The 23,075-nt window shown below is 48.0% G+C and overlaps 1 protein-coding gene across 6 annotated transcripts in view; it reads right to left on the reverse strand.

Moving 5' to 3' along the window:
- Positions 1-1,644: 1,644 nt before the first annotated feature.
- Mapkap1 (MAPK associated protein 1) overlaps positions 1,645-23,075 on the reverse strand; it is a 216,499-nt gene continuing 195,068 nt past the window's right edge. For 5 of the 6 annotated variants that reach the window (XM_052726308.1, XM_052726309.1, XM_052726307.1 and 2 more), the window contains 2 exons: positions 6,757-6,854; positions 1,645-3,136 (listed from right to left, as the gene is read on the reverse strand). In XM_052726308.1, coding sequence (XP_052582268.1) covers positions 3,011-3,136; positions 6,757-6,854 — 224 coding nt within the window. In that variant the 3' untranslated portion in view covers positions 1,645-3,010. The remainder of the gene's footprint in view (positions 3,137-6,756; positions 6,855-23,075) is intronic. The other variant, XM_052726310.1, reaches the window with a different exon arrangement.

Consider the following 23,075-nt stretch of genomic DNA (forward strand, 5'->3'; position numbering starts at 1 on the left):
TGGATGAGTGTTAACCTGAATAGTCACATATTTATTTCAGGGGACCAGAGAACACACAGTGCTCACTAAATCCTGACGGCATGGCTCTGCTTGTTTGGATGGCTCTGAAGGCGAGAGGCTGCTAGTCTGCATGAAAAGGAAAAGTTCAGTTGTAGGCAAGGTGCCCCTGGAGTGGCCAGAGAAGGGGGACACTGGCGAAGTACGCGTGTGACTGTCCATCCTCGGTGGCTACCCTTCCTAGGCTCCCTGGAGTGTGTCATCTGGTGAGCCTGGGTGGAAGAATGTGAGTGGAAGTGGACAGTGTCCCATCCTCCAGCCCTCCTTTCCCAGCCCTGGCCTTTGTGACAGCCCGAGGAAGCTGGACCCATGACTGAATTACACAGCTTTGATGGACACTCAAGTTTGGGTGCAGTCTGTTAGCACAAGGAGCCCAGCCCATTCTTATTTATTTATATTCAATTTTTTCATTTATTTTACATACCAACCACAGTTTCCCCTCCTTCCTCTCCCCCCCCACCTCCTGTCTATTCTCCCCATTCACTCCTCCTCCTTTCAGAAAGGGGCAGGCCTCCCATGGGAGTCGACAAAACTTGGCATATCAAGTTGAGGCAAGACCAAGCTCCTCTCCCTGCATCATGGCTGGGTGAGGTATCCCAGCATGGGAAATAGGTTCCAAAAAGCCAGCTCATGAGCCAGAGACAGGTCCTGATCCTACTCCTCGGGACCCCACAAACAGACCAAGTTACACAACTGTCACCCACATGCAGAGGGCCTAGGTGGGTCCCATGCAGGCTCCCTAGCTCCAGAGTCTGAGCTCCCATGAGCTCAAGTCAGCTGTCTCTGTGGGTTCCCCTGTCATGAACCTGACCTCCTCTTTTTAATTTTTTTTAAGAGATTTATTTTTAATTATGTATAGGTGTGTATGCCTGCATGTGGGTGGATCTGAGGAGATAGTGAGTCCCTAAAAGCAGCTGGCAGGGATATGGCCAGTGGGGCTACCTCCCACTTTTGACTCCATGAAGACATAGATGTGTAGGTCAGCTGCCAGCTCATAGCTGGGAAAAGGAACACAATAGAGCACAGCCACATATTGCTGGGTGTGAACCATGCCCCTGAGCTGGAGGACTTCTGGCCACAGAAGCCAGCAGGTGACAGGGAGTTAGGATGACCAAATTGGCCAACAGAGAAAGCATGGGGCCTGTCAGCACTGTAGCCAGAGGTGCTGGCAGAGGCTCAGAGACCAGCTATACAAGAATGAACTTGAGATGGGGCTGGCCAGACTCCCCCATCAAGGCCAGGGAAGCATCTTCAAGACTAGCAAACATCAATGACCGGCAGGCTGGCTCACAGTGACCCCGAGGAGTTAAGATTCCCTGATCACAGCTCACTTAATGTAGCACCTGCACTGGGACATCAGGCGACTCAAGCCCCAGAGACCCTAGCCAGCTGAGAACCACATACCACCAGTTGTGGAGAGCAGAGCCCACGATCCCAGTGTCCCTGGAGTAAAGGGAGGACCAGATGTGGCTTGTGTACAGTTTAACATGGCTGGGAAATCGACTGCCAGTGTGTATCACCCCAGAAGACCCATGGCATCGCCATCTCAGCATTGCGGACTCAAGGCTTTAGGAATTCAAAGCAATATACAAGAGGGTATTTATGACTTTTATTTTAGTATTTTAATATTGAATACATGACAAGATTTAATGACCAAATTAGTCATTTACATTTCAAAGATATCTAAATATAAAATTGCTAAAAATTCAAATACACAGCAAGCTACAAATAATATTTCTTTTTTGGGGAGATAGGAATGGAAGACATTAGAAAAGGGTGCCCCTGCTGTCTGAACAGATCAGAATAAGAGAGACATTCATTCAGATGACCCCTTTGCAAGGAAACACACTTGACTCTGAGATGCTTAAACACAATGATTTAAAAAATGTTTTAAACAGAGGTGTTTGAGACATCAGCCCACGGCACTGGCCCAGGACAGTATGAGAAGATGCTGTCACAGGAGGGACCATGGTGAGGTCTGCAGAGGCATCTGGTGTAGTCAGAGGTGTGGTGTCAGGGTGCTGGGTACCTTGCCTTTTCTGCTCAGGGCTTTGGGTGCAAGGACATGGGCTCCCCTCTACTCCCCTTTCCCCAACACAACTCTCTCAGCAGGCACCGGGAAGAGGGTAGGAAACAGGCTCCAGAGCCAGGGAGGCAGACTCTTCTGGATTCAGGTTGACCGTCTTATACTTGTTTTGAGGAAATGAGAGACCACTCTGGCTAGGAACGCAGTACCTGGAGACACACTGTCTGTCATACTATCCTACCAGCACCTGTCTCTCAGGTCACAGGCGCTGGCATGTTGAGAAGGCCTTTGAAGGGGAAAATGATAGGCACGCACGCACGCACGGCCCTCGTTCCTAACTTCTGTAAGATGCTATTCTCAAAGCAAATGAACTCATTTAAACAAATGGCATAGTTAACTACTGGCTAAACCCTAAACATTGCTTCTGAGAACTCCAACCACAGCTTTTGCAACCTGCCTGTTCAATACAGGAACAGATTTTAAAGAAGATAATATAGTCAATCCTCTGCCCCCCAAAAATGGTCCATCATACCAACCATGATAAAGAGTACACCTGTTTATTAAAAGGAAAAAAAGAAATGTACATTTTTGTTCCTTGTCTGCTTTAAGAAATGTGATCAAGTTGCAAGGAGATATCTGGCATGGCTATATACATCCTGGGTGGTACTGCCAGGCGGCGAGCACGGCGGGGCTCCTCTAGGAGGCGGTCTGGCTCCGGGGCATTGCTACTGAAAGCCATTGCCAGGTTTCAGTCCAATGGCAATGTCCCCGGACTCCAGAGTAGGGCACCCCCTACCTCTCCACCTCCCTCCCCCTAGAGCCCAGCAGCCCTATGCCTGGGAGCTCAGGCACTGCAGGATGAAGGTGGACTCTGGGCACCTGGCCCTGCAGACAAGCTGGCCTGTGGCAACAGATTGGAGGCCAGTGTCACTGCTGCCCTGATTTCTTCTCCTTCTGGAAGCTGAAGCTTGTACGTCTGTTCAGTTTTCTTTGTTTTTGAGCAAAATAGTCAGCCCGGGCAGTGCTCGCTCGTGACTCCAGGATGTAGTTGACCTAGAGAGCAAGAGGACATGGCTGTCACTTGGCAGCACCGGCTATTCACCCAGGCCAGAGCATGGGGTGGAAGGGACCTGCTTTGGGCTGGTGACCCTGGACTAGCTGCTTCTGCCACTGCAGCCCGGCAGGCCAGCATGAGGCCCTTGCTTTACAGTGGACAGGAGGCCAGTGCAGGCTGCTCAGTCACGTGGTGTGGGCTGCCTCCCAGAACGCCCCACTCCCAGCTTCGTCCAGCCAGCTCTACAGCCCTGGTTGTCACATGACCCCCCCTGGCCTCCACATCTGAAAAATGTGGTGGGTGACGTCACAACAAAGCTCCCCTTCAGCCTCCTGACAGCCTGGCATGGGACTCCCTCCAATGTCCACTGCACCCCACCAGCCAGAGCCAGTAAGAAAGGAGAGGCTGAGAGGCTGCAGAGGGCTGAGGTCGGAAGTCAGGGTGGACTTCCGTTTGGAGTGTGTGTTTTCTCAGGGCCACCTGTGCCCCTTCGGACATGGTTTCCTTCACGGCTCTCTGTCTTCTGCCTGGGCTTTTTGTGAAAACATAAATTCTTTCACTCTCATACTTTTCAAAGTCCTGGCTCGAAAGCTGAATCTCGGGCTGGAGAAGGCAGCTGAGGGCTCTGGAGGAGGGCAGCTGCACAGACCGAGTCTCTGACAATGTCCCTCCACACTTTCTGTGCTAGTCATCAACAGTGGGAAGCACAGGCTAGCGCACGGGTACAGAAGGCCTGCCTCATTCGGCCACAGCCTTGCCAAGTTACCAGCTGAGAGCCATAAATCAGGATGTAGGCTGGGGAGCGTGATCTGGGACAGTGTGGACAAGGTGTGGGGATGGCAGGAGGCAGTCTCTACTTGGTAAATGCCATCTTTGCCTTATACCGTCTGTACTCAGCGGACCAGTGTTTGCAGTGTATTTTTGGCATGTTTAATTTGACAAAAACATTTTAAAATGGTCCTTAACAAGCCAACTATTTCCGAAATTTATTATCTTCAGTACTTTGTGATAATCACATAGATAATTTTAATGCAAGATTAATGTAATAATCAAAAGATAAAAACGCCCTTTGGTCTGCCATTAGCTGGTTAATATGCTGTGGCTTAAAACGGGCCGATTTTATGCACTACGGAGTGGTTTACTTTCGATGCACTTTACAGCTTAAGGCATAAAAATATAGGGAGTTTTCATGGTCAATAAAGCCACAGCCCCCATCACTCGATCACAGAAGAACCCAGTGTGAAGAGCCCAACGGTTCCTCAGAGATTCATCTCGAGCCTGGCAGAATGAGGGACTGAGCACTGTGTGGCTCCAGCGTATCAGAATGAGTAGAGGGCAGCCCTGAGCAGAAAGGCCTCCAGTGAGGCTCTGCCCATGCTCTGAGACTTTGGGCCTCCATCTACTCATCTATTAAATGGGGACAATGATGTCTACACTGTGAGGAAAGTTGGGAGGGTGAGATAAGATATGGCACATGAGACACCCTAGGTGTAGCTGCTATTCAGCCTCTATTGAGGGGTTCCTGCATCGTCCTACAGAAAGCCTCTGTGACGGCCACACTGGCACCAGCCTTTGGCTCTTAATTTTGGTCTAAACTCTCATTTAAGCTCTTGACATGTTACTTGAGTCTGAGATGAACCCTAAAGAGGCCCTGATTTAACATTCCTGTCAATTCTGGAGCCGGCCAGGGCCTTGGTAGCCGAGCTCAGGTACAAAGCTCACACAGCCCTGGGTACGAACGTGAAGGGAATGTCGGAAAAGCTGGAGTTTAACCCTCTGAGAGCGGGGCAGGAGGAGTGAAATTCAGCCTTCAGGACCATGATCATTAGTTGTGAGCCAGTCAGGTTCTGGGATGAAGCCCTCTGAGTGCACGATGATGTGATCTCTCTACAAACACCCTGAGACGCACACAGGCATTACAGGGTAGGAGGCAGGCTAGGGGGTGGGGGGTGGGGGGCCTCGCAGAGAAGCGTCTGCACTAAGGGAGCGTTCTGCCCTGTCAAATGATTTCTCTGTACTTGATCTTCCAGTCTCATACTGAAGTCATAAACCTGTGTTTCTGTCATCAATCTGCTCTTGTGAAAATTATTCTGATGTCAAACACAGGATTATAATTTTACTAGAACCCTTCTCAAGACTTGAATATTTTAATGCTTGCTATAAAAATAAGTCTAGGCCTTGATGAAGTGGGGGACTGCGATATTTTTTTTACCCACTTTCCAAACACCTGGCACAAGCTCCTTGGACGGTCTTGTGATGGCCTGCCAAGTAACTCTTGGCTTGCTGGGAGTCTGCTGAGTGGGCGCTATCCTCACCCTGGTCCCCTGGGGGCTCTGGTCAGCATGGCCTGTGACCTTCCCCATCTGCCCATGACACTGTGTCTTGTCCTCAACTGTCCTCCCAGAAGCTTTATCCTTTAGATTTCTCGGGTGGCCGTGAGGTCTTTGAACTGCGGTATTCATGTCAAGCCAGGGCATTTTGGGGACAGCAAGCACACACTTCAGAACCGGCCACATGCACGGTTAATTTCTGGTCCTGCCGATGTACCAGAGTCACCGCCCTAGCACAGCCCCCTTTCCTCTGGGTTTTTTGTTCATGCAGGCAACGGGAACACCTTCCTGGGCCCACCTCAGACTTGCCGAGATTCAGTGGGAACTCTGAAGGGGAGCTCAGCTCCTGTCACTACCACCTGACTGCTTCTCTCATGAGAGAATGATCCAGAGGGGCCATGAATCTCATCTGGTTTACTTGACACCTGAGCAGTCCCTTGCAGGTGGGGGCAATGGAGATACCCTGATGGTCACCTCACAAGTAGGGAAACAAAGCCAGAGCTTGTATAAGGGTCACCAAGCACAGGGTAGGGAGGCCGTCTTCCTTCTCACTCCTCAGCACTGTTTCTTCTACTTGTTAACTGTGGAGGACTTCCCTGGGGAAAGGAGTGCTGGTTGGGAGGCATTCTGGTTGGCTTGTGCCACAGAGATCAGAGGCCTGAGTGGCACAGGGTGCTTCAGAGAAGGGGGCCAACCCCAGGTCCTGCCCTAGAGCTCCTGAATCAACAAGACCCATGATGTGGATGTAGCCTCTTGGCAACCCAGCTTGCTGCCTGGCCCCTTCCCAGGCTGCTGTGAATCTGCCTGTTTACCCAGGGCAATGTCAGCCAGCTTCCCTTTACAGACCCACATAGCATCTCTGTGACTGTCAGTATTGCATTGTAATTTCTACTTTGGTCTGTCTCCCCTGATGAGGCAGAGCCCTCTAGAGACAGAGTAACCATTGCTGAGGCAGTTGAACGCTAGTTTGGCAAAGGGTGAGTGAGCTGAGCTTCCTACCAGGCTAGCCCCAGTTGGCATGCTCTGAACAGGTTGGGAAAAATCACCTTCAGTGACTCAAAACTACTGTCTCCTCAGCTGGCTCCTGAGCCTCAAGGGGCTCCTGACAGTGGCTGGGAAAAGTAAGTGGTACATGAAAGGTAAAAAGCCTAGAGGAAGAACCAGGCCGTTGGGGGCTGGAAGGAAGCAGGAGTCTTGCTTTGGCTAAGGCTGGTGTGGCCCTGGCCTGAGACTAGCCCAGGTGGAACCCCACCCTCCCACCCCTGGGTTAAAGGCCACACTGGACTCACCTTGAGCACGATTTCACTGACTGTGGCTGCATCAGACTCGAAGTAGAGGTGCTTATAGTCATGACTGCTTAAATACGTGAGCTTAAATACTGCGTGACCTGGAGAGAGGGGAGGGTCCTGGTGAGTCACCATGGAAGGTGGGGTACCCCGTGTGTCCTCCCTGGTCCAGATAGGAGCAAGAGCACGTGGAGGTTGGACAGCAATGTTCCCTAGGATGGCTGGGTTTTTCATCACAGAATGGATCTAAGGCAGACAATGAAGACTCAACAGTCCAGGTCCCCTCTGCACAATGCTGAGGAATGTACCTCAGGAGGGTCTTCCTAACAGTACTGTTTTTATAGGGTCAGTACCAAAGCACTGGTATCTTGAAGGCAGAAGGCCAATTCACCCCAAGCGAATTACTCTACAAGCCAAGTGACTGCTTAAACTGAATAAGCTAACAGGAACGAGCAGCAGCAGCAGCCTGCCTTTCCCAAGCTCTGGCTCCTGCTAGGACACTGCTCCTAAAGGCCATGGAAGAATGGGGTGGAGTGCTGTTCTGTAGGCAACACATAGCCAACCTTACGGTGCCATCCACCTGGATTTAAATTCTTCCCACTCCCTTCCAACCAATCCCTTTAGTTAATAACCTCACTTCTTGGCTGTTGCTCGGTCCAGCCTCACGCCACCCCATGTCCAGCCTATGTTGTATGGGCTCTTCCCTGCCCCAAGACATCCTCCACCATGACCTGCGTAGGAGAGTTCTGGTGTCTCCTGGATGCTCCTCCTGTGTGGCCGCCCCACTGTACATGGCTGTTTCTTGTTTTGCCTGCCTGTAGCTGTCTATAATCCTGTCTGAACTTGATGGCACACACAGGCCAGACAGGTCCCCAATTCTAAATGGAGCCAGAGATGCCAGTAAGTGTGACCTTCAGAAGGGCAGGCTAAGAGGAGACTCTTTGGGGTTCCTGGCCTCAGCCCTATGGGAGACTTCCCAGTTGGTCTACACATGGCTGGCCTTGGGACCTGCGAGACCCAGGGCCCTTCCAGGCAGCTCTTCCTTCTTCCCCAGTTGTCTTGACGCTAGTTTCCAACAATGGCAACCAAAGGTGCACTGAAGACATGGTCCTGCTCACGGGATCTGCCAGCCCAAGAGCTCTGGGCACGTGACACAGAGGCCTGCAGGCCCCAGCCACAGGCTTCCCCAGGCCACACAAACCCACTAGGCCTCCTCATCCGTTGTCCTTGTAATTGAAGCAGTGGCTGGTCACGTTATTAATTAATAACATGTCACCCACATTACTGGAAGCTCCTCTCCTTCCCGGAGAAGTCTTCTGGGGACTTTATTTACAGTAGCTAATTTTTCAGATCTCCAAAAATAAACTGATATATGCTATACATTTGTGGCCAGAAAAGTTGAGCTGCTGGTATTTTATCCTGGAAACATCATTACAAGATACTAATTGGGACTATAAATCCTATATTGAAAAAAATAGCTAATAATTTCTTTAAAAAAACCCTTCACTTTCAGTTACTTGACACATTAGGCTTGATTTGAAATTGTGGCTCTAAAATGTAAGAATTCTTGACTGGGAAACTAATCATTCCATTAATGTATAAATGACTTGTTTTTGATAGGGAAGTGAACTCTCAGTTCTTGGTGACATCATCTTGTGGAAGAACAATGCAGACACATTTGTTGGCCATGCCGTGACCAAGCAGAGCTATCCATGAAGGACACAGGGCTGTGAAGGACAGAGACACTCCCCTAGGAGGCCTTACTGTGGACACCTGGCCATGACACAGACATCACGGCCTGGGGCTAGAATGGACCAGAAGGTCTTAGGGAGGCCTGCAGACCTGAAGCTTCCGGGTTCACTGACCACTCTGATAAGTGATCTCCTGCACCGTCTACACCACCTGCTTCCGCCTGTCACTGACAAACCCTCAAGATGCCAGTGGCATACTTGAGGAGCTGAGACGTTATTAAAAATGTCCTGTAGTTTCAGCAGAGTCAGATTACACAGGACATGTGAAGTGCAGTGCACAGGCCTGAGACTGGGAGAGAAGCCTTGACACTGGGGACTGCAGCACCACGCAGCTGGTCAACTGTGGGCTCACAGAGGGAAGCCTGGGGTTGGTCTGCACAGGAGTTGGGTGTAAAAACAAGTCATTGTTAGCCAGATCTCAATGACCAGAGGCCTTAACCCCTGGACCCCGACACCTCTTTTTGTTGGTTTTGGAATATGTGTTTCCCTTGCCTGTTTCCAGTTCTCACTCCAGTGTCTAACTGGGGCGGGGGGGGGGGGGCAGGTGGGAATGAAGAAGGGCCCACTCTCCTGGGCTTGACTGCTTGCCCTTGGCAGTGGAAGCAGTCACCCCACTGAGGGGAATAGGAAGGGCCCTGACACAGTGCTGTGCCCTCTTGAGCAACCCCAGACTCAAGCTAACCATCTGTAACTGAGCTGAGGCTGGTGGGTAGCCACAGCAAGCAGCCATGGGCCAGAGCCTGGGGTCCAAGCACAGGCCAAGGACAGTGGTCAGATTTTCACCCATGCTGAACTACAGGACAAGGGGTAATTTGCCTCCAAGAGGTTTGGCCTGGAGGTCCTTCACTCCAGTCTCCAGGCTTTGCTGTCCCAGATTCTGCCAGAGGACCAGTAAGGCAAGGGACAGGGAAACGAGTGGGATCAAGTGTGACATTGTTAGGAGGGTCCTAACTACAGAGGATGCCATGGAGATACAGAGGTAAGGTGACTTGTCTGGTATGGGGAAGGGCCCTCAGGGCGGTTTTTATGGATGACAAAGGATGCTGGGTAAGGAAGGTACATAGTGCTGGAAAACTGGCTCTGAAGGGGGTCAGAGCAGACCCAAGGGACTGCCGAGGCCTAGACGTAACAGCTGATGGGGCCACTAGTGGGACTGAAACAGGGGAGTGGCATACATAGAAAACTGTATTTGGGGTGCTTCCCTAGGGTTCCGAGAGTTTAGTGGCCAGGTGGCTGTCCATGTGGCACTGAGCTGGAGAGGGGCAGAATGGATGCTGACTTAAGAGAAGGCCACGGTGGGCAGGCTTGGACATCAGAGTCAACAGAACTCACATTTGGCAGTGCCATCTAGTGCCAACCTGTGCATCTTAAGTGTGACACACTGACTGACACGGATCTGTCAATAAAACATAAATGATTTGTGCTACATGGTAAACTTTCACCGTAGGTGACTGGGAAGAACTCACTGATATCAGAGCTGGGACTGAGAAGTCTGCTCTTGCATCCTTTGATGCCATAGCAACTCAATGCCTACCCTGAGCAAGGGGGGAAATGGCACCAAATGAGAGTGGCAGCCCATAAGGCATGAGCATTAGGGACCAGGTAGACAGGTCACACTTGGAAATCCAAAGAAAACCACCAGTTTTCATAGAAAGGGGTAAGCCACAGCTGCATGCTGTCTCTGTAAAAATATCAGCTGAGGAAAAACTACTCACGGAAATCTAGCATTCAAGTTAGTTTGAAGCATTAAATTCCACTTGGAAATGAAGCAAGACAGAGGCCTGAGATGCTACAGAAGGCAGGCACCCCAGAGTCAGACCTCAAGCCCAAAGTTAGATGTGGGCTGCAGTCCCAGCCGCCTGTGGTCTCAGCACATTATCACAGAGACACGATTCTAGCTTGCAACCTCCTATATGGAGGAAGGGCTCAGTGAGGGTGACTCTAACAATTGACAGAACTGCTATCCAGGTAACACACTTTTGAAGGCTTTGGTTTTAATTGGGCCTTTTCTGAGCCAACTTGCCTTTACACACCATAGGAATAACATGCAGCATAATGAGGTAAATGTGGCCTCTAGGCACTGGTCACATGCCTGGGGGAGCTACTGAGACATTTGCTTCTGAATATTGAAATGGAACCCTGTGTATGTAAATGTGTCTCTACATTCACAGTTTTAAAGTGAACCAGAGAAGATGGACCAGAGCAGTAAGAGGGTGATTACAGCACAGCTCTCAGGAGCAGAGACGTTGAGCCTTCTGTTGTAATGTGTCTTCTGTTTCTAGTTTCACTAAAACAAGGCTGCTGCTGTCTCAGGATGGGGCAGCCACTTAGATCCTGCTGTGTAGGGAAGTGCTCCTGGAGTGGGAGGGGTCTCTGCTGACATACCTGTCAGACCAACAGGATGACACTTGGTATCAGCTCACAGCCACCTCTGCCTAAAACTCCTGGTGCCACACTTGAAGAGAACACCAAAATGAGCTGGAATCTCTTTCATTCCTTTTCAATTACAGGAATTATAAAAATACTAAAATTGCTCAACATTCAGAAGACAAAGGAAAAACCTCCATATTTTACCTCTTAACTCCAGCAATACAGCACAGTCACACCCATGGGGGCTTTTCTAGCCATCTTCATGGTTTCACATGATTTACTGAAATCTGAGTTTTTGTTTTGTTTTGTTTTGTTTTGTTGGAGACAGGGTTTCTCTGTGTAGCCCTGGCTGGCCTGGAACTCACTGTAGACCAGGCTGGCCTCTAACTCACAGAGTTCAGCCTGCCTCTGCCTCTGAGTGCTGGGATTACAGTCGTGGGCCACCACTGCCTAGCTAGTTTTGTTTTTTTAACTTAACCCTTTGTTACAGCCCATCTCTGCTGTACTAGTCTCCGTAACTTCTCTTTCAATGGCTGCATATCACCCCAACCAGTGATAAGAACTATGCCTCACTCTGGGGCTCTGCTGGCACCTTGGCTACTTAGGAAATAACAGTACCATAAAGGAGGCTGGTTCTCAGTCTCTTTATGGCAGAACAGACAGAAACACTCTGCTTCTGGGGCTAGACCTTCTCTAATCCCTTGTCTAGAAGGGCATGGAAAACCACACTGAACTTCTTGGGGAAATGGACAGTAGCACACTTTCTTTTGGGCACAGCACTCACTGCCTCTACTTATTTTGTTTTGAGACACAGTTTCATGTAGCCTAGGCTAGCCTCAAACTTGCTATGTAGTTGCAGCTAGCCATGAGCTCCTGATCCTCCTGCCTCTATGTTCTGAGTGCTGAGATTGAAGTGTCCAAGACAATGCTTGCTTTCTGGCTTTACCTTCTGTAGCTCTGGCTGTTCTCTGGCCTCAGCTTGAGTTGCCAGCTGAGCACACTACGGTGAGAGAGGAACCAGAGCACAGTGACCTCTGCCCTCTGACACACAGGTTGCATCTGACCTACTTAGCTTCTGCATGGATCCTGTGAGTACTCTCACTCACACTTTGACGATGGAGCAGGGGTGTCTGCCTCAGACCCTTCTCCAGGTATCAGAGGTTCCCAGGGGTTGAGTTGTGCTCTTCACACCACATGCATCTCCCTTTAAAGGCAGAGAGCTGAGTCACTGTATCTGCTGGACACATGGGGGAGGAGGGTCACTTCTGGCTGGGAAGAGGGGTAGCTATGCACTGGCCATGGAAGTTGTGATATTGGCAGACTGAACTCATGATTAGTCAGAACTGCAAGTCCAGAAATTGATGCCCATTTCCAGTTTCACTTGCATTTAAAAAGAAGTATTAAGGCCAGGCGGTGGTGGCGCATGCCTTTAATCCCAGCACTCGGGAGGCAGAGCTGTGAGTTTGAGGCCAGCCTGGGCTACAGAGTGAGTTCCAGGACAGGCTCCAAAACTACACAGAGAAACCCTGTCTCGAAACAAAGAAACAAACAAAAGCAAAACAAAACAAAAATAATAAAAAATAAAAAGAAAGCTACACAGAGAAACTCTGTCTCGAAAAAAAATTGTAAAAAAAAAAATAAATAAAAAGAAGTATTAACTTTTCCACTCTCACAGTAGAAAAAACTGTGTCCTGGCCACATTTGAAGGCATGGCTTTGATGGTCTGATACTTCAGGTCTGGGTCCAATACAAACAGCTGTGCAACCAACACAATGGATTCTGAGGTATCTGGGCCCATCTGTTAAGTCCTCATGCCTAGAGAAGTTAAAGTCAGCTCATCATGCAATATTTAATCTGGATAATAAAAAGAAAAGACAAAATAATACACAAATGCTCCGTCCTTCCTTCAAGTGAAAGCTCTTGGTACAGCAGGAGGTGTCATTGCACACCAAGACTAGGACTCGTCCCTGGCCAGTTCTTACATGTCCAGCCCTCTCTGGCTGTGGCCACACCCTCACCCAGATCTTGACTATGTCCTCATTGATCCTATCTTCTCCAGGTCCAACCATCTACCTGGGCTGGTGGCCCATCCCTATAATCCCAGCTCTCAGGAGGCAAGGCAGGAGGACTATGTGGAGTTTGAGGCCAGCCTGGGCTACAGAGCAAGGCTATGTCTCAAATCCATCCAAACACCACCAGCATCACCACCAGGTCTGGATCCATCACCCCCTCTTTAGGGTTCCCCATACTTTGTTTCCTGGCTGCCATCCTTCAACTCTAAGCATTTAAAGATGTTTTTCAAGACCTTACATCCTAATTCTCAAACTTTTCGGTCTTAGGATCCCTTTATAATCCTAAACATTACAGAGGAACCTAAAGTTTTAGTTTATATGGATTATACCTCTTAATTTTTATTATGCTAGAAGCTAAAACTGAGAAATATAAAACAAATTTATTCATTAAAAATATAATTAAGCTCACAAGCTAACATAAGTATTTTTAAATTGAAAAATCTTTATATTACCCCAAAAGTTTAGTAAGCAGGTTTCAGAAACATTATTTTACTTTTATTATACTAGGCTACATTAGGCCATTGTCATTTGAGTATATAATGTGCTTCACATTGAACCAAGGCCTCATGAACGCTAGGAGAGCACTCTACAGTATGCTCAACCTACAGTCCAAGCAGCATAGCTCACTCATGTTCACACCAACCCTGGTAAGTGTGTATGTGTGTGTGTGTGTTTAGGTTAGTTGTAATACAGAACATAATCTCTCATTAGTAAATTTTCCTTACTGTTATATTAAAATCCACTGGTTAGAGGCCAGATGTGGTGGTGTACACCTCTAACCAGCCAGGGCTATGTAGTAAGACCCTGTCTGTATCAAACCAAGCAATCAATGAGCCAACCAAAACAACAACAAAACCCCTCTTGGTTGGTCTTGCATGTTGAATAAATTTTCCTTCTTGTCTTAAAAAATAACAAAAAAAGCAAAAACAACAACAAAAACAAACAAACAAACAAAAAACAAAAAAACCAAAAAAACATTATCAGTCTTTAAAACTGGTTAAAAAGTGATGGCTTTCATTATGGGATCTGCATAGACACTTTGCTTCTGTTGACTGTCCCATGCCCCCACTGCCTACCTGCTCCTGCTAGTCTCTGCTCCCCCATGACCCTCCTTCTGCCTTCATATCATGTCAACACATTCTCATTTTCCACTCCTCCCTTAAGAGGCCATCACCTCCTAAGGCTCCCTTTTCAGTCTCATGACCTACAGTCACATCCTTACATACAGATAATACACACATAGAAAATAAATCTAGAATTTGCAAATGAGAGAAAAACATATGGAATGCCTATCTGTATGAATCTGGCTTATTTTGCTTAACCTAATAATTACTATTTCCATCTCTTTTCCTATAAATGTCACAATTCCATTCTTTACAGCTACACAAAAATCCCATTGTGTATATTCTCCATTTTCCATACGGGTTCCTCTGCAACCTGGGCATCCTGGCTGATGTGCACAGTGCAGCAGTAAGCATGGGTATGCAGGCTCCTCCCTCTGGGGATGCCGACGTAGAGTCCTCTGGGTGTATGTCCACCTTGCCTGGGTTTGTAGCATCACACAGCAGCTTGGAAAATACTCCCAATGCTGAAGCCTGTCCTTATGCAGTATGACAGAAGTCATGTTTTAGCACCACTGACTGCATTAGAAAAGTCTAGAAGCAATGAGAAGCCAAGTTCTCAGAAATAGGCACAAGTTTTCAAAGGTGATAATTTGGATCTGAGGCAGTCTGGCTCTCATGTCTGAGATACAGCACAGCCACTTCTTTCTGCTGAACTAGCAGGTTCAACTGGCTTTTAAGAAAACAGTTACCAAGGGCTCAAGTTTTCAGAATCAGTTTGTCAGTTGTTTTCAAGTAAAGAATGGCTAGTTCAGCTAGCAACTCAAACAGCTGGACAAGTGCTTTTCCTTGGGGCAAGTGCTCCACTCCCAGGCACAAACCCATGGACTTCAGGAAATGAGCTAAGAATCATGGTTGGGGTCTGTAGTTCAACAGTAGAGCAAATGCTTAGAGAGCACAGGCTCTGTGTTTTAATCCCCAGTAACACAAAAAGAAATAGAATGTAACAAGAAACAAGTAATGGTTTATTAGGCCTTTGAATGATTCTCCTTGTGTCTATATTCTTTCAGCAAATACTATAGGAGCTCAACAATCAAGCAGTGTTTGAATTTTTTTTAAGTTTCTAGAGACACACAGAAGAAACACATCTAGTCTCTGGAAATTCCCTTCTTTGAGAGCCCTGACTTTGTGACAAACCACAGTTACATGGGTTCTGTGGGAGGTTAAATGCTAACAACAAACCTCTCTAGTATAGAGTTTGGTAACTATTGTGCAAAATACTCCTATCTATTTTAAGCATTAAAATCCCATATTATGCACTTTTCCTCCAGTAAGAGGAAAGGAAACTACCTAAAATCAGTGTGTGTGGTGTGTGTGTGTGTGTGTGTGTGTGTGTGTGTGTGTGTGTGTGTGTGTGCATATGCCGCATGCACACCTGTCCATGCCTGATGTGGAGGCCAGAGGACACCGTGTTTCAACTGTTTTTGTTATATATAATTTTGCTATGTTAAAGTTAAAAACCTTCCTTTTTTTTTTTTTGGTTTTTCGAGACAGGGTTTCTCTGTGTAGCTTTGCGCCTTTCCTGGAACTCGCTTTGGAGACCAGGCTGGCCTCGAACTCACAGAGATCCGCCTGGCTCTGCCTCCCGAGTGCTGGGATTAAAGGCATGCGCCACCACCGCCCGGCTAAAACCTTCCTTTTTAATTAGACAAAAAGGGGGAAATGCTGTGGAACAATCTTTCTACACTGTAAATATGTATTACTCTCATTGTTAACAAAAAGCTGACTGGCCGGTGGCTAGGCAAGATTTTTGGGGCAGAGAGTATGCTGGGAAGAAGGGCAAAGTCACAGGAGTCTCGAGCCAGACCCAGAGGAAGTAGGATGTGTACAAAATGAGGTAACTAGCCATGAGTCACACGGTAGAACTTAGATAAGAAATATGGGTTAATTTAAGTTGTAAGAGCTAGTTAGTAACAAGCCTAAGCTATTGGCTGAGAATTTATAATTAACATTAAGCTTCTATGTGGTTATTTGGGAGCAGCTGCTGAAACACAGAAAAACTCCCGACTATAAATGGCCCTCAACGCCTGCTTGTTCACTCTCTGCCTATTCCCTTGAAAAAGGGTCTCTCAATGAATCTGGCGCTAGACTGGTTGCCAGCAGGCCCCACAGATCCTCCTGTCTCTGCCTCCCACAGTTCTGGTACAGGTACACATGCAGTCATACAGTTTTTAATGCTGGGCATTTGAACTTAAGGTCATTTTGCCTGCACAGCAAACATTCTTACACACTAAGCCATTCCCCTAGCCCAGAAATTACTATTTTTACCATGTTCATATGCAGAAGTACTGAATATCATGATTTTCTCTAGACTACACAGGCTCTGTGCTTATTATCTCTCCTTAGACGCCACCCCTCCCTTGGTCTTTTGAGACAGGGTCTCGTGTAGCTCAGCCTATTCACGATGTAGTCAAAGGTAGCACCGAAAGGCACTGGGCTTCCTCCACCTACAGATCCAATTTTACTCTGGGACCCGCTCTTGGCGGCTGTCCCTCCCCCACGCTTTACTATTTAACTGGTGACTCTCTCCTCTATTCTAACTTCCTGCACTTAACAAGCTCTAGTGGAAAATCCAGAAAACCAAGCATGGTTTGAAATTTGTTACAAAATAACTCTCTAGCCCAGTGGTTTTCAACCTTCCTAAAGCTGGGCCCCTTAATATAGTTCCTCATGCTGTGGTGACCCCCAACCATAAAGTTATTTTTGCTACTACTTCATAACCATAATTTTGTTACTGCTTTGAATTGTAATGTGAATATTTCTGGAGATTAGAGGGTTGCCAAAGGGGTTTCGACCCCCAGGTTGAGAACCACTGCTCTAGACTGCATCAAGGCTAGGGCTAGACTTCCATGGGAAGGCACAGCTACCTCAATGGCAAAGGGAGGACACAACCTTTGTTGGGTGGCACCCCTGTGCAGCCCCAGGCCACTCACTTCCAGAATGGAACATTTGTCCGCTAGTCTGCCATGACAAGATGAAGTCCAGCAGACCTCGGGCTCCCCAGAGAGCTGCTGCAAGTCAGGTGGCACGCGGGAAGCCCCGGGGACTGCCTGATGGACGAAAGGGTCCCTTTGTCTTGTTACTTTCATCTTTTGAGACAAACTTTTTCTATAAAGAGCCAGAGAGCAGATAGTTCAGACTTTGTGGCAAAGTTAAAAATATATTATAGATATACCAGAGCACAAAAATGTTCCACCTTCTTTGCACAAAATTCAACATACAGTAATGGAACACATTTGGCCGACTTTTGAGGGGATATTGCACGAAAGGATGAGGAGATAATTTACTGAACAACCATTTAAGTTAGTGTTCCCCCTCATTAACTCAAACCATCACCCTAGGAACCGTGTTTATCTCAGGCTGCCAGAGACAGGTGGTGGGCTGGCTCCGACTGTGCTCCTGCCCTAAGGCCTGGCCTCTTCCCTTTAGCTGGCACATCCTGTACAGGTGCCAGCCATGGCAGCAGCTCGAGGGCAGCAGCTCGAGGGCAGCAGTTCGAGGGGCTTCTCTGTGGAGAGCTGGGTTCTACCTGGAGTTTTCCCTCCCCTTCCACAGTCCTTTGCTATGGTTTGGTGGGGACAAACTTTCACTTTCTGACTCTCTGGAATGTCATTATTTTACCTTCATCTAAGGAGCACTTGGGAGATTTCAGACTTTGGACAGATATTACTTCAGTGTGTTAGAGCTGCCCCTTTACTGTCTTCTGGCGGAAGTTGGCCATCACTCCTATCATGGCTCTGCGGTGTGCACAGCTGCTTTCTTCCGGCGCTTTTCAGATTTTTCTCTTTATCACCGGGTCTCAGCAATTTGATCATGATGTGACTTGATGTGGTTTTCTTTGTATTTACCCTGGTTATCCATTGCAGGGCTTCCAAGATTGGTGGTTTGGTATTTTAGATCAAACTCTGAGAAGCTTTTTGTTTCCGGAGACAGAGCTCCAGAGCTGTGGGAGAGTGTGGCTTCCGTGTGACTCGCCCCGCTGCTCTCGGCAGGCAGCTCACTCACTGTGGTAGGTAGACTCTGAGCAGGCCCGATGACCTCCTGAGTCTCACCTCCTGAGTCTCACGGCTGGATGTAACCCTTGCTGTTTATGGCTTGCTTCTAATAACCAATCCTACGGAGGTACTGTAGGATGTCACTCTGAGTTAGGTCCTAAGAGACTAGGGCTCCTCGCTAACATTCTCGCTGAGGGAGTCCACTGTCATCTACTGAGGCTCTCTATTGTGATGGCCATGTGACACAGATCTGAAAGCATTTCCCAAGAACTGAATTCTGCCAGCGGCCACTCAGTGAACTTGGAAGCAGATTCTATGACATCTTTTCCTGCCTTCTCCTTCCTTCCCCCTCTCCCTCTCTATTTTGGACAGGATCTTACAATGTAGCCCAGGGTGGCCTCCAAGTTGACTTCCTGAGTGCTGAGATTACAGGCACACAATACCCCACTGGCAGACACCTAGACTGTAGCCTTAAAGAGGCTCCGAGCTAGAGCACCAAGCAAAGCCATGCAGGACTCTGCCCACCAACCTATATAATAATAACTGTAACTGTTGCTTTCAGTCACTAAAATTTGATTTGTTGTGTGGTAAGAGCAACCTACAAGCTAACGCTTTCTCCTCTTCCTCATTTCTTCCATTAGTGAATGTTTCGATTGAAGAATGATTTCTCAGCTCTAGAATTTTCATTTGGTTCTTTTCTCTAGTTTACATTTCTTCTCCTTTGGGAGGGTAGATTATTTTCATTTTAAGTTTTTGAACGTATTTTTAAAAATATTCATCTTATTTTTAATTATGATCATGTGTATCTGTGTTTGGGTATGTGCACATGAGTGCAGGTGTCTGTGGATGTCAGAGGCATCACAGAGCCCCTGAGGATGGAGTTCTAGGAGGTTATTCACTTCCTGACATGGGCACTAGGAAGTAAACTCAGGTCCTCTGCAAGAGCAGTATAAGCTCTTAACTGCTGAGCCATCTCTCCAGTCCCTTTGAACACATTTTTAATAGCTGTTTTGAAACATACCTGTCTGCTAATTCAGCCATACCTGCCATTTCTGGCTCTATTTTTAATTCATTAATTAAGTTTTTTGAGACAGGGATGTCCTGGAACATGCTTTGTAGACCAGGCTAGCCTGAAATTCACAGTGTTTGTCTTCTGTGACAGAGACTTATTATGTAGTCCAGACTGGCCCTAAACTTGCTATCCTTCTGCCTCAGCCTCCTGAGTGCTGGCATTACAGGTGTACGTCACCATGCCCGGCTCTGTAGGTCTGAAATGGCTGGACCTCTAACTGAATTCTGGATCTTGTGAATGAAGTTCCACGGTAGGAATCCATGCCATGCTGCCTTGGGAGATCACTGGTCTTTGTAAGTCAGTTTGGTTCTTTCCAGGCTGCTTTCCTTTGTACTTCCACTGAGCTGGGGCTTAAGCCCTGATGGGTGTCTTCCTCACTGTTCTACTGCGGTGAGGAGACACCATGACCATGGAAACTCTTATCAAAGGAAGCATTTGATTGGGGCTGGCTTACAGTGTCATCATGGCGGGATGCATGGTGGTACACAGACAGACATGGTGCTGGAGAAATACCTGACAGTTCTACATCCTGATCTGCAGGCAGCAGGAAGAGGAAGAGCTGGGCCTGGCTTGAGCATCAGAAACCTCAAGGCCACCCCTAGTGATACTCACCTCCTCCAACAAGGCCACACCTCCGAATCCTTCTCAAATAGTGCTACTCCTGGATGACTAAGTATTCAAATATATGAGCCTATGAGGGCCATTCTTATGCAAATCAACACCATGGGAAAGTGCTCTACCACTGAACTCTGTTCCCAAACTCAAGATTCCTTTTCAAGCTTTATTTGGGAGGGAAGAAGTAGTCTCTCGAGGGCAAGTGGAGCCCATTCCCAAGTCCTGGCCTCTGCAGAGTCATCACTGAACATTGTGGATGTGCCACCACATGTACTGGCAGGTGACAGCCCAGACAGAAAGAGCCCTTCCCAGGGTGGCACCCTTCCATCCTTCTGCAAGTGCTAGCTGGGGCGCCCCACTCCCCCCAAGCTCTTGTCTCAGCCCATAGGTGATACTCTTCCCTGGGAAGCCTCACTGCACTCACCTCTTCTCTTGGGGCTCATGGGCCCGTGCTGCTGTTTCCTAGTGTCTGAAGTAGGATTTAAAATAGCCTGTCCAGTTTTCTAGTCATTTAGGATAAAAGTATGGGAACTTCAGAATTAATGTTCTCTCTCTCATTTTTGAGACAGGGTTTCTATGTGTAGCTTTGGAGCCTGTCCTGGAACTTACTCTGTAGACCAGATTGGCCTTGAACTCACATAGATCTGCCTGATTCTGCCTCCCAATTGCTGGGATTAAAGGCATATGTCACCACAACCTGGCAAATTTTCTTCTTAATGCAAGTATAGTTACTTTTTCCATGTCTATTAAGGACAACTTAAAATCTAAACACTTCATATTATGGAGTTACATATTTATGGAATTTAGTATTATGGAAATACAGTTTGGAAACTGGGCATGGTCCCTGACTGAGGCCTTATAATCCCATTACTCAGAAAGCTGAGGCATATGCCAGGTGGCGGTGGTGCACGCCTTTGATCCCAGCACTTGGGAGGCAGAGCCAGGCGGATCTCTGTGAGTTCCAGGACAGCCTGGTCTACAGAGCAAGATCCAGGACAGGCACCAAAACTATGCAGAGAAACTCTGTCTTGAAACCCTCCTCCCCTCAAAATAAAAAACAAAAAAAGCTGAGAAGAAAAACTGCCTTGAGTTCAAGGCCTGTCTGAGCTATACAGTGAGTTCTAGGCCAGCCTGGACCCTAGAGCAAGTGGTGGCACATGCCTTTGATCCCAGTGCTTTGGAAGCAGAGGCAGAGGCAGAGGCAGGCGGATCTCTGTGAGTCTGAGGCCAGCCTGGGTTACACGAGGGACCAGAAGGCAGACAGATTCCCAACAGGCAGACGGATGGGGTGCTGGTGGTGGCGGCCCATGACTAGGCAATAAGGATGCTGAATTTCTAAGGTAGCAGGTTTCTTCCTTACTCCCCTGACCTGAGACAAAAGCCTAGTGGGCTTTTCCTCTGCCAGTAGGCCTTCTGCTGATAGGCTGGCTCAAAGCTCAAGGCTAGATAGGATTAGGACATGTTTGCTCACCAGGTGTGGGCTGATCAGCCATCCTGTCTTTCTTCAAACCGACCAACTCTAAATTAGGGGGGGAAGCTCCTCCAAAGACTTAAAACAACGTAGCCTTCAAGGAGAGGCCCAGCCTCAGCTTTTCAGATCTCTTCTGTGTGCCTCGCTGTGTATGTGTCTCCTCACTCCTAAGAAAAGCCATTCTTTATCATAGGCTGATCCTGTCTGCTGTGACTGAGAGGTCCCCACTACCACCCATTACACTGGAGAGTCTCTCTGCCTTTGAATTCTTTAACAGGTAGAGAAAACAAATCTGATCAAGACCCCTAGACAGTAACTAACACACACGCAGAACTCCCCAGGCCAGCCAAGGCTGCACAGTGAGACCCTGTCTCAAAAATAACAAGAAACAAACAAACCACAACAAAATAAGACAAAGCCCCCAAACAAAAACTCCCCTACTACCAAACCTAAAATAAATGCACTCCACCTGGGAGCTTGGCAGAAGCAGAAGGAAAGGGCCTGCCCAGCTCTTCTGTTCCCAGGACCAGTCTGCAGTCTCCCCTGTCTCACTGTGGCTTCTTGTGCTAATAATCAAGCAAGGGTGAGTTTGAGGAGAACAGTAAGAAAAGTCTAGGAAATGCAAATGTACGCAAATTTTCTACTCTACCTTGATAACTGGTTTGCTGTGATGGGCCCATCAAACCCAAGCAACTATTCAGTGAAAACTTAGACAGAGGACAACGTGCCCCCTCCTCTAAAATACCAGCACACCAGCTAATGCAGTGCATTCTTTACTTCTTACTGGCACAGTGCAGGTGGAGGCTACTACAGCCAGTCAGTCACACACAACACAGACATTCACACTGCCCTGTAAGCCCTCACTGCAGTCACTGGTGTCTTTCTCACCAACCAACTTGGCTCTTAGGACAACCTCGTATGTAGCTCCTAACTTCACCAGGGCTGACCCTCCACAGGCCAGGCAGTATGGAGATGAGCATGTGGCTCCACTTAACTATACACCCAGGTTAAACAGCAGTAGTTGTTTTAGAATCCTTGTTACCATAACCTTTAAAGTTTCCCATGTATCCAAGTCCCTTGCAGAAGATGCACAATTGCTCCTGGCTGATGCTGAAGCCATGAGCTGTGACTACAGGGGAGCCAGGAGCTTTTGGGTAATGGAGGTGGGAGCATAAGTGGTACAGTCAGGTGTCAGCCCACAGCAGAGGGCAGTGGATGCTAGACATCCTGGAAAGCTGAGCTCTCAGGGGCCCGGCCAATGCTCACCAGCCCCCGGGAATGTAATGATGGCTCTTTAAGAGCAGTTACAGCTTAAGGTTACAGGTTATTACAGCCATCAGAGAGCCTAAGGTCTGAAGCTGGCCTCTGACCACATGAAATCCCATGCCCACAGTTTTTTTCCACCTTTATCCTGAGCCACACTGGGTCTTTCCCTTCCACATCCTTGGAGAAATTGAGGCAGTCCCCTGGTTGCTTAAACCCATGTCCCCGGATTCCCCGGTTTGGGAAAGCGATGATAAATAAATCCGAGCACACTCAGCAGCACTTTGCAGGCGCTTGCCTCCTTCACTGAACGTGCACCTCATCAATCACACTATTGTCCGCTTGAAAGGCGAGCCTTGTAAATGTCATATCCACTCAGGCCCAAGGAGAGGCGCATCCAAATGCAGCAAGGAGTTTTAATTGGATAGTGTAATTAAACTAAAAAACCCCAGCAGACTCCCTTGACAGGCTAGATGAAGACCCCTTTTAATAGGGCTCAGGAACATATCTGTTAAGAGGAGAGGCATCCTGCCTCTGATCTGCTCCAAAGCACTCCAATAACTGGAGCATTTACTTTGGGAGAGTCCACTGC

This window comes from Peromyscus californicus, unplaced genomic scaffold (assembly GCF_007827085.1).
Source record: "Peromyscus californicus insignis strain IS unplaced genomic scaffold, ASM782708v3 Scaffold_7__1_contigs__length_154581171, whole genome shotgun sequence".
Lineage (NCBI taxonomy): Eukaryota > Metazoa > Chordata > Mammalia > Rodentia > Cricetidae > Peromyscus > Peromyscus californicus.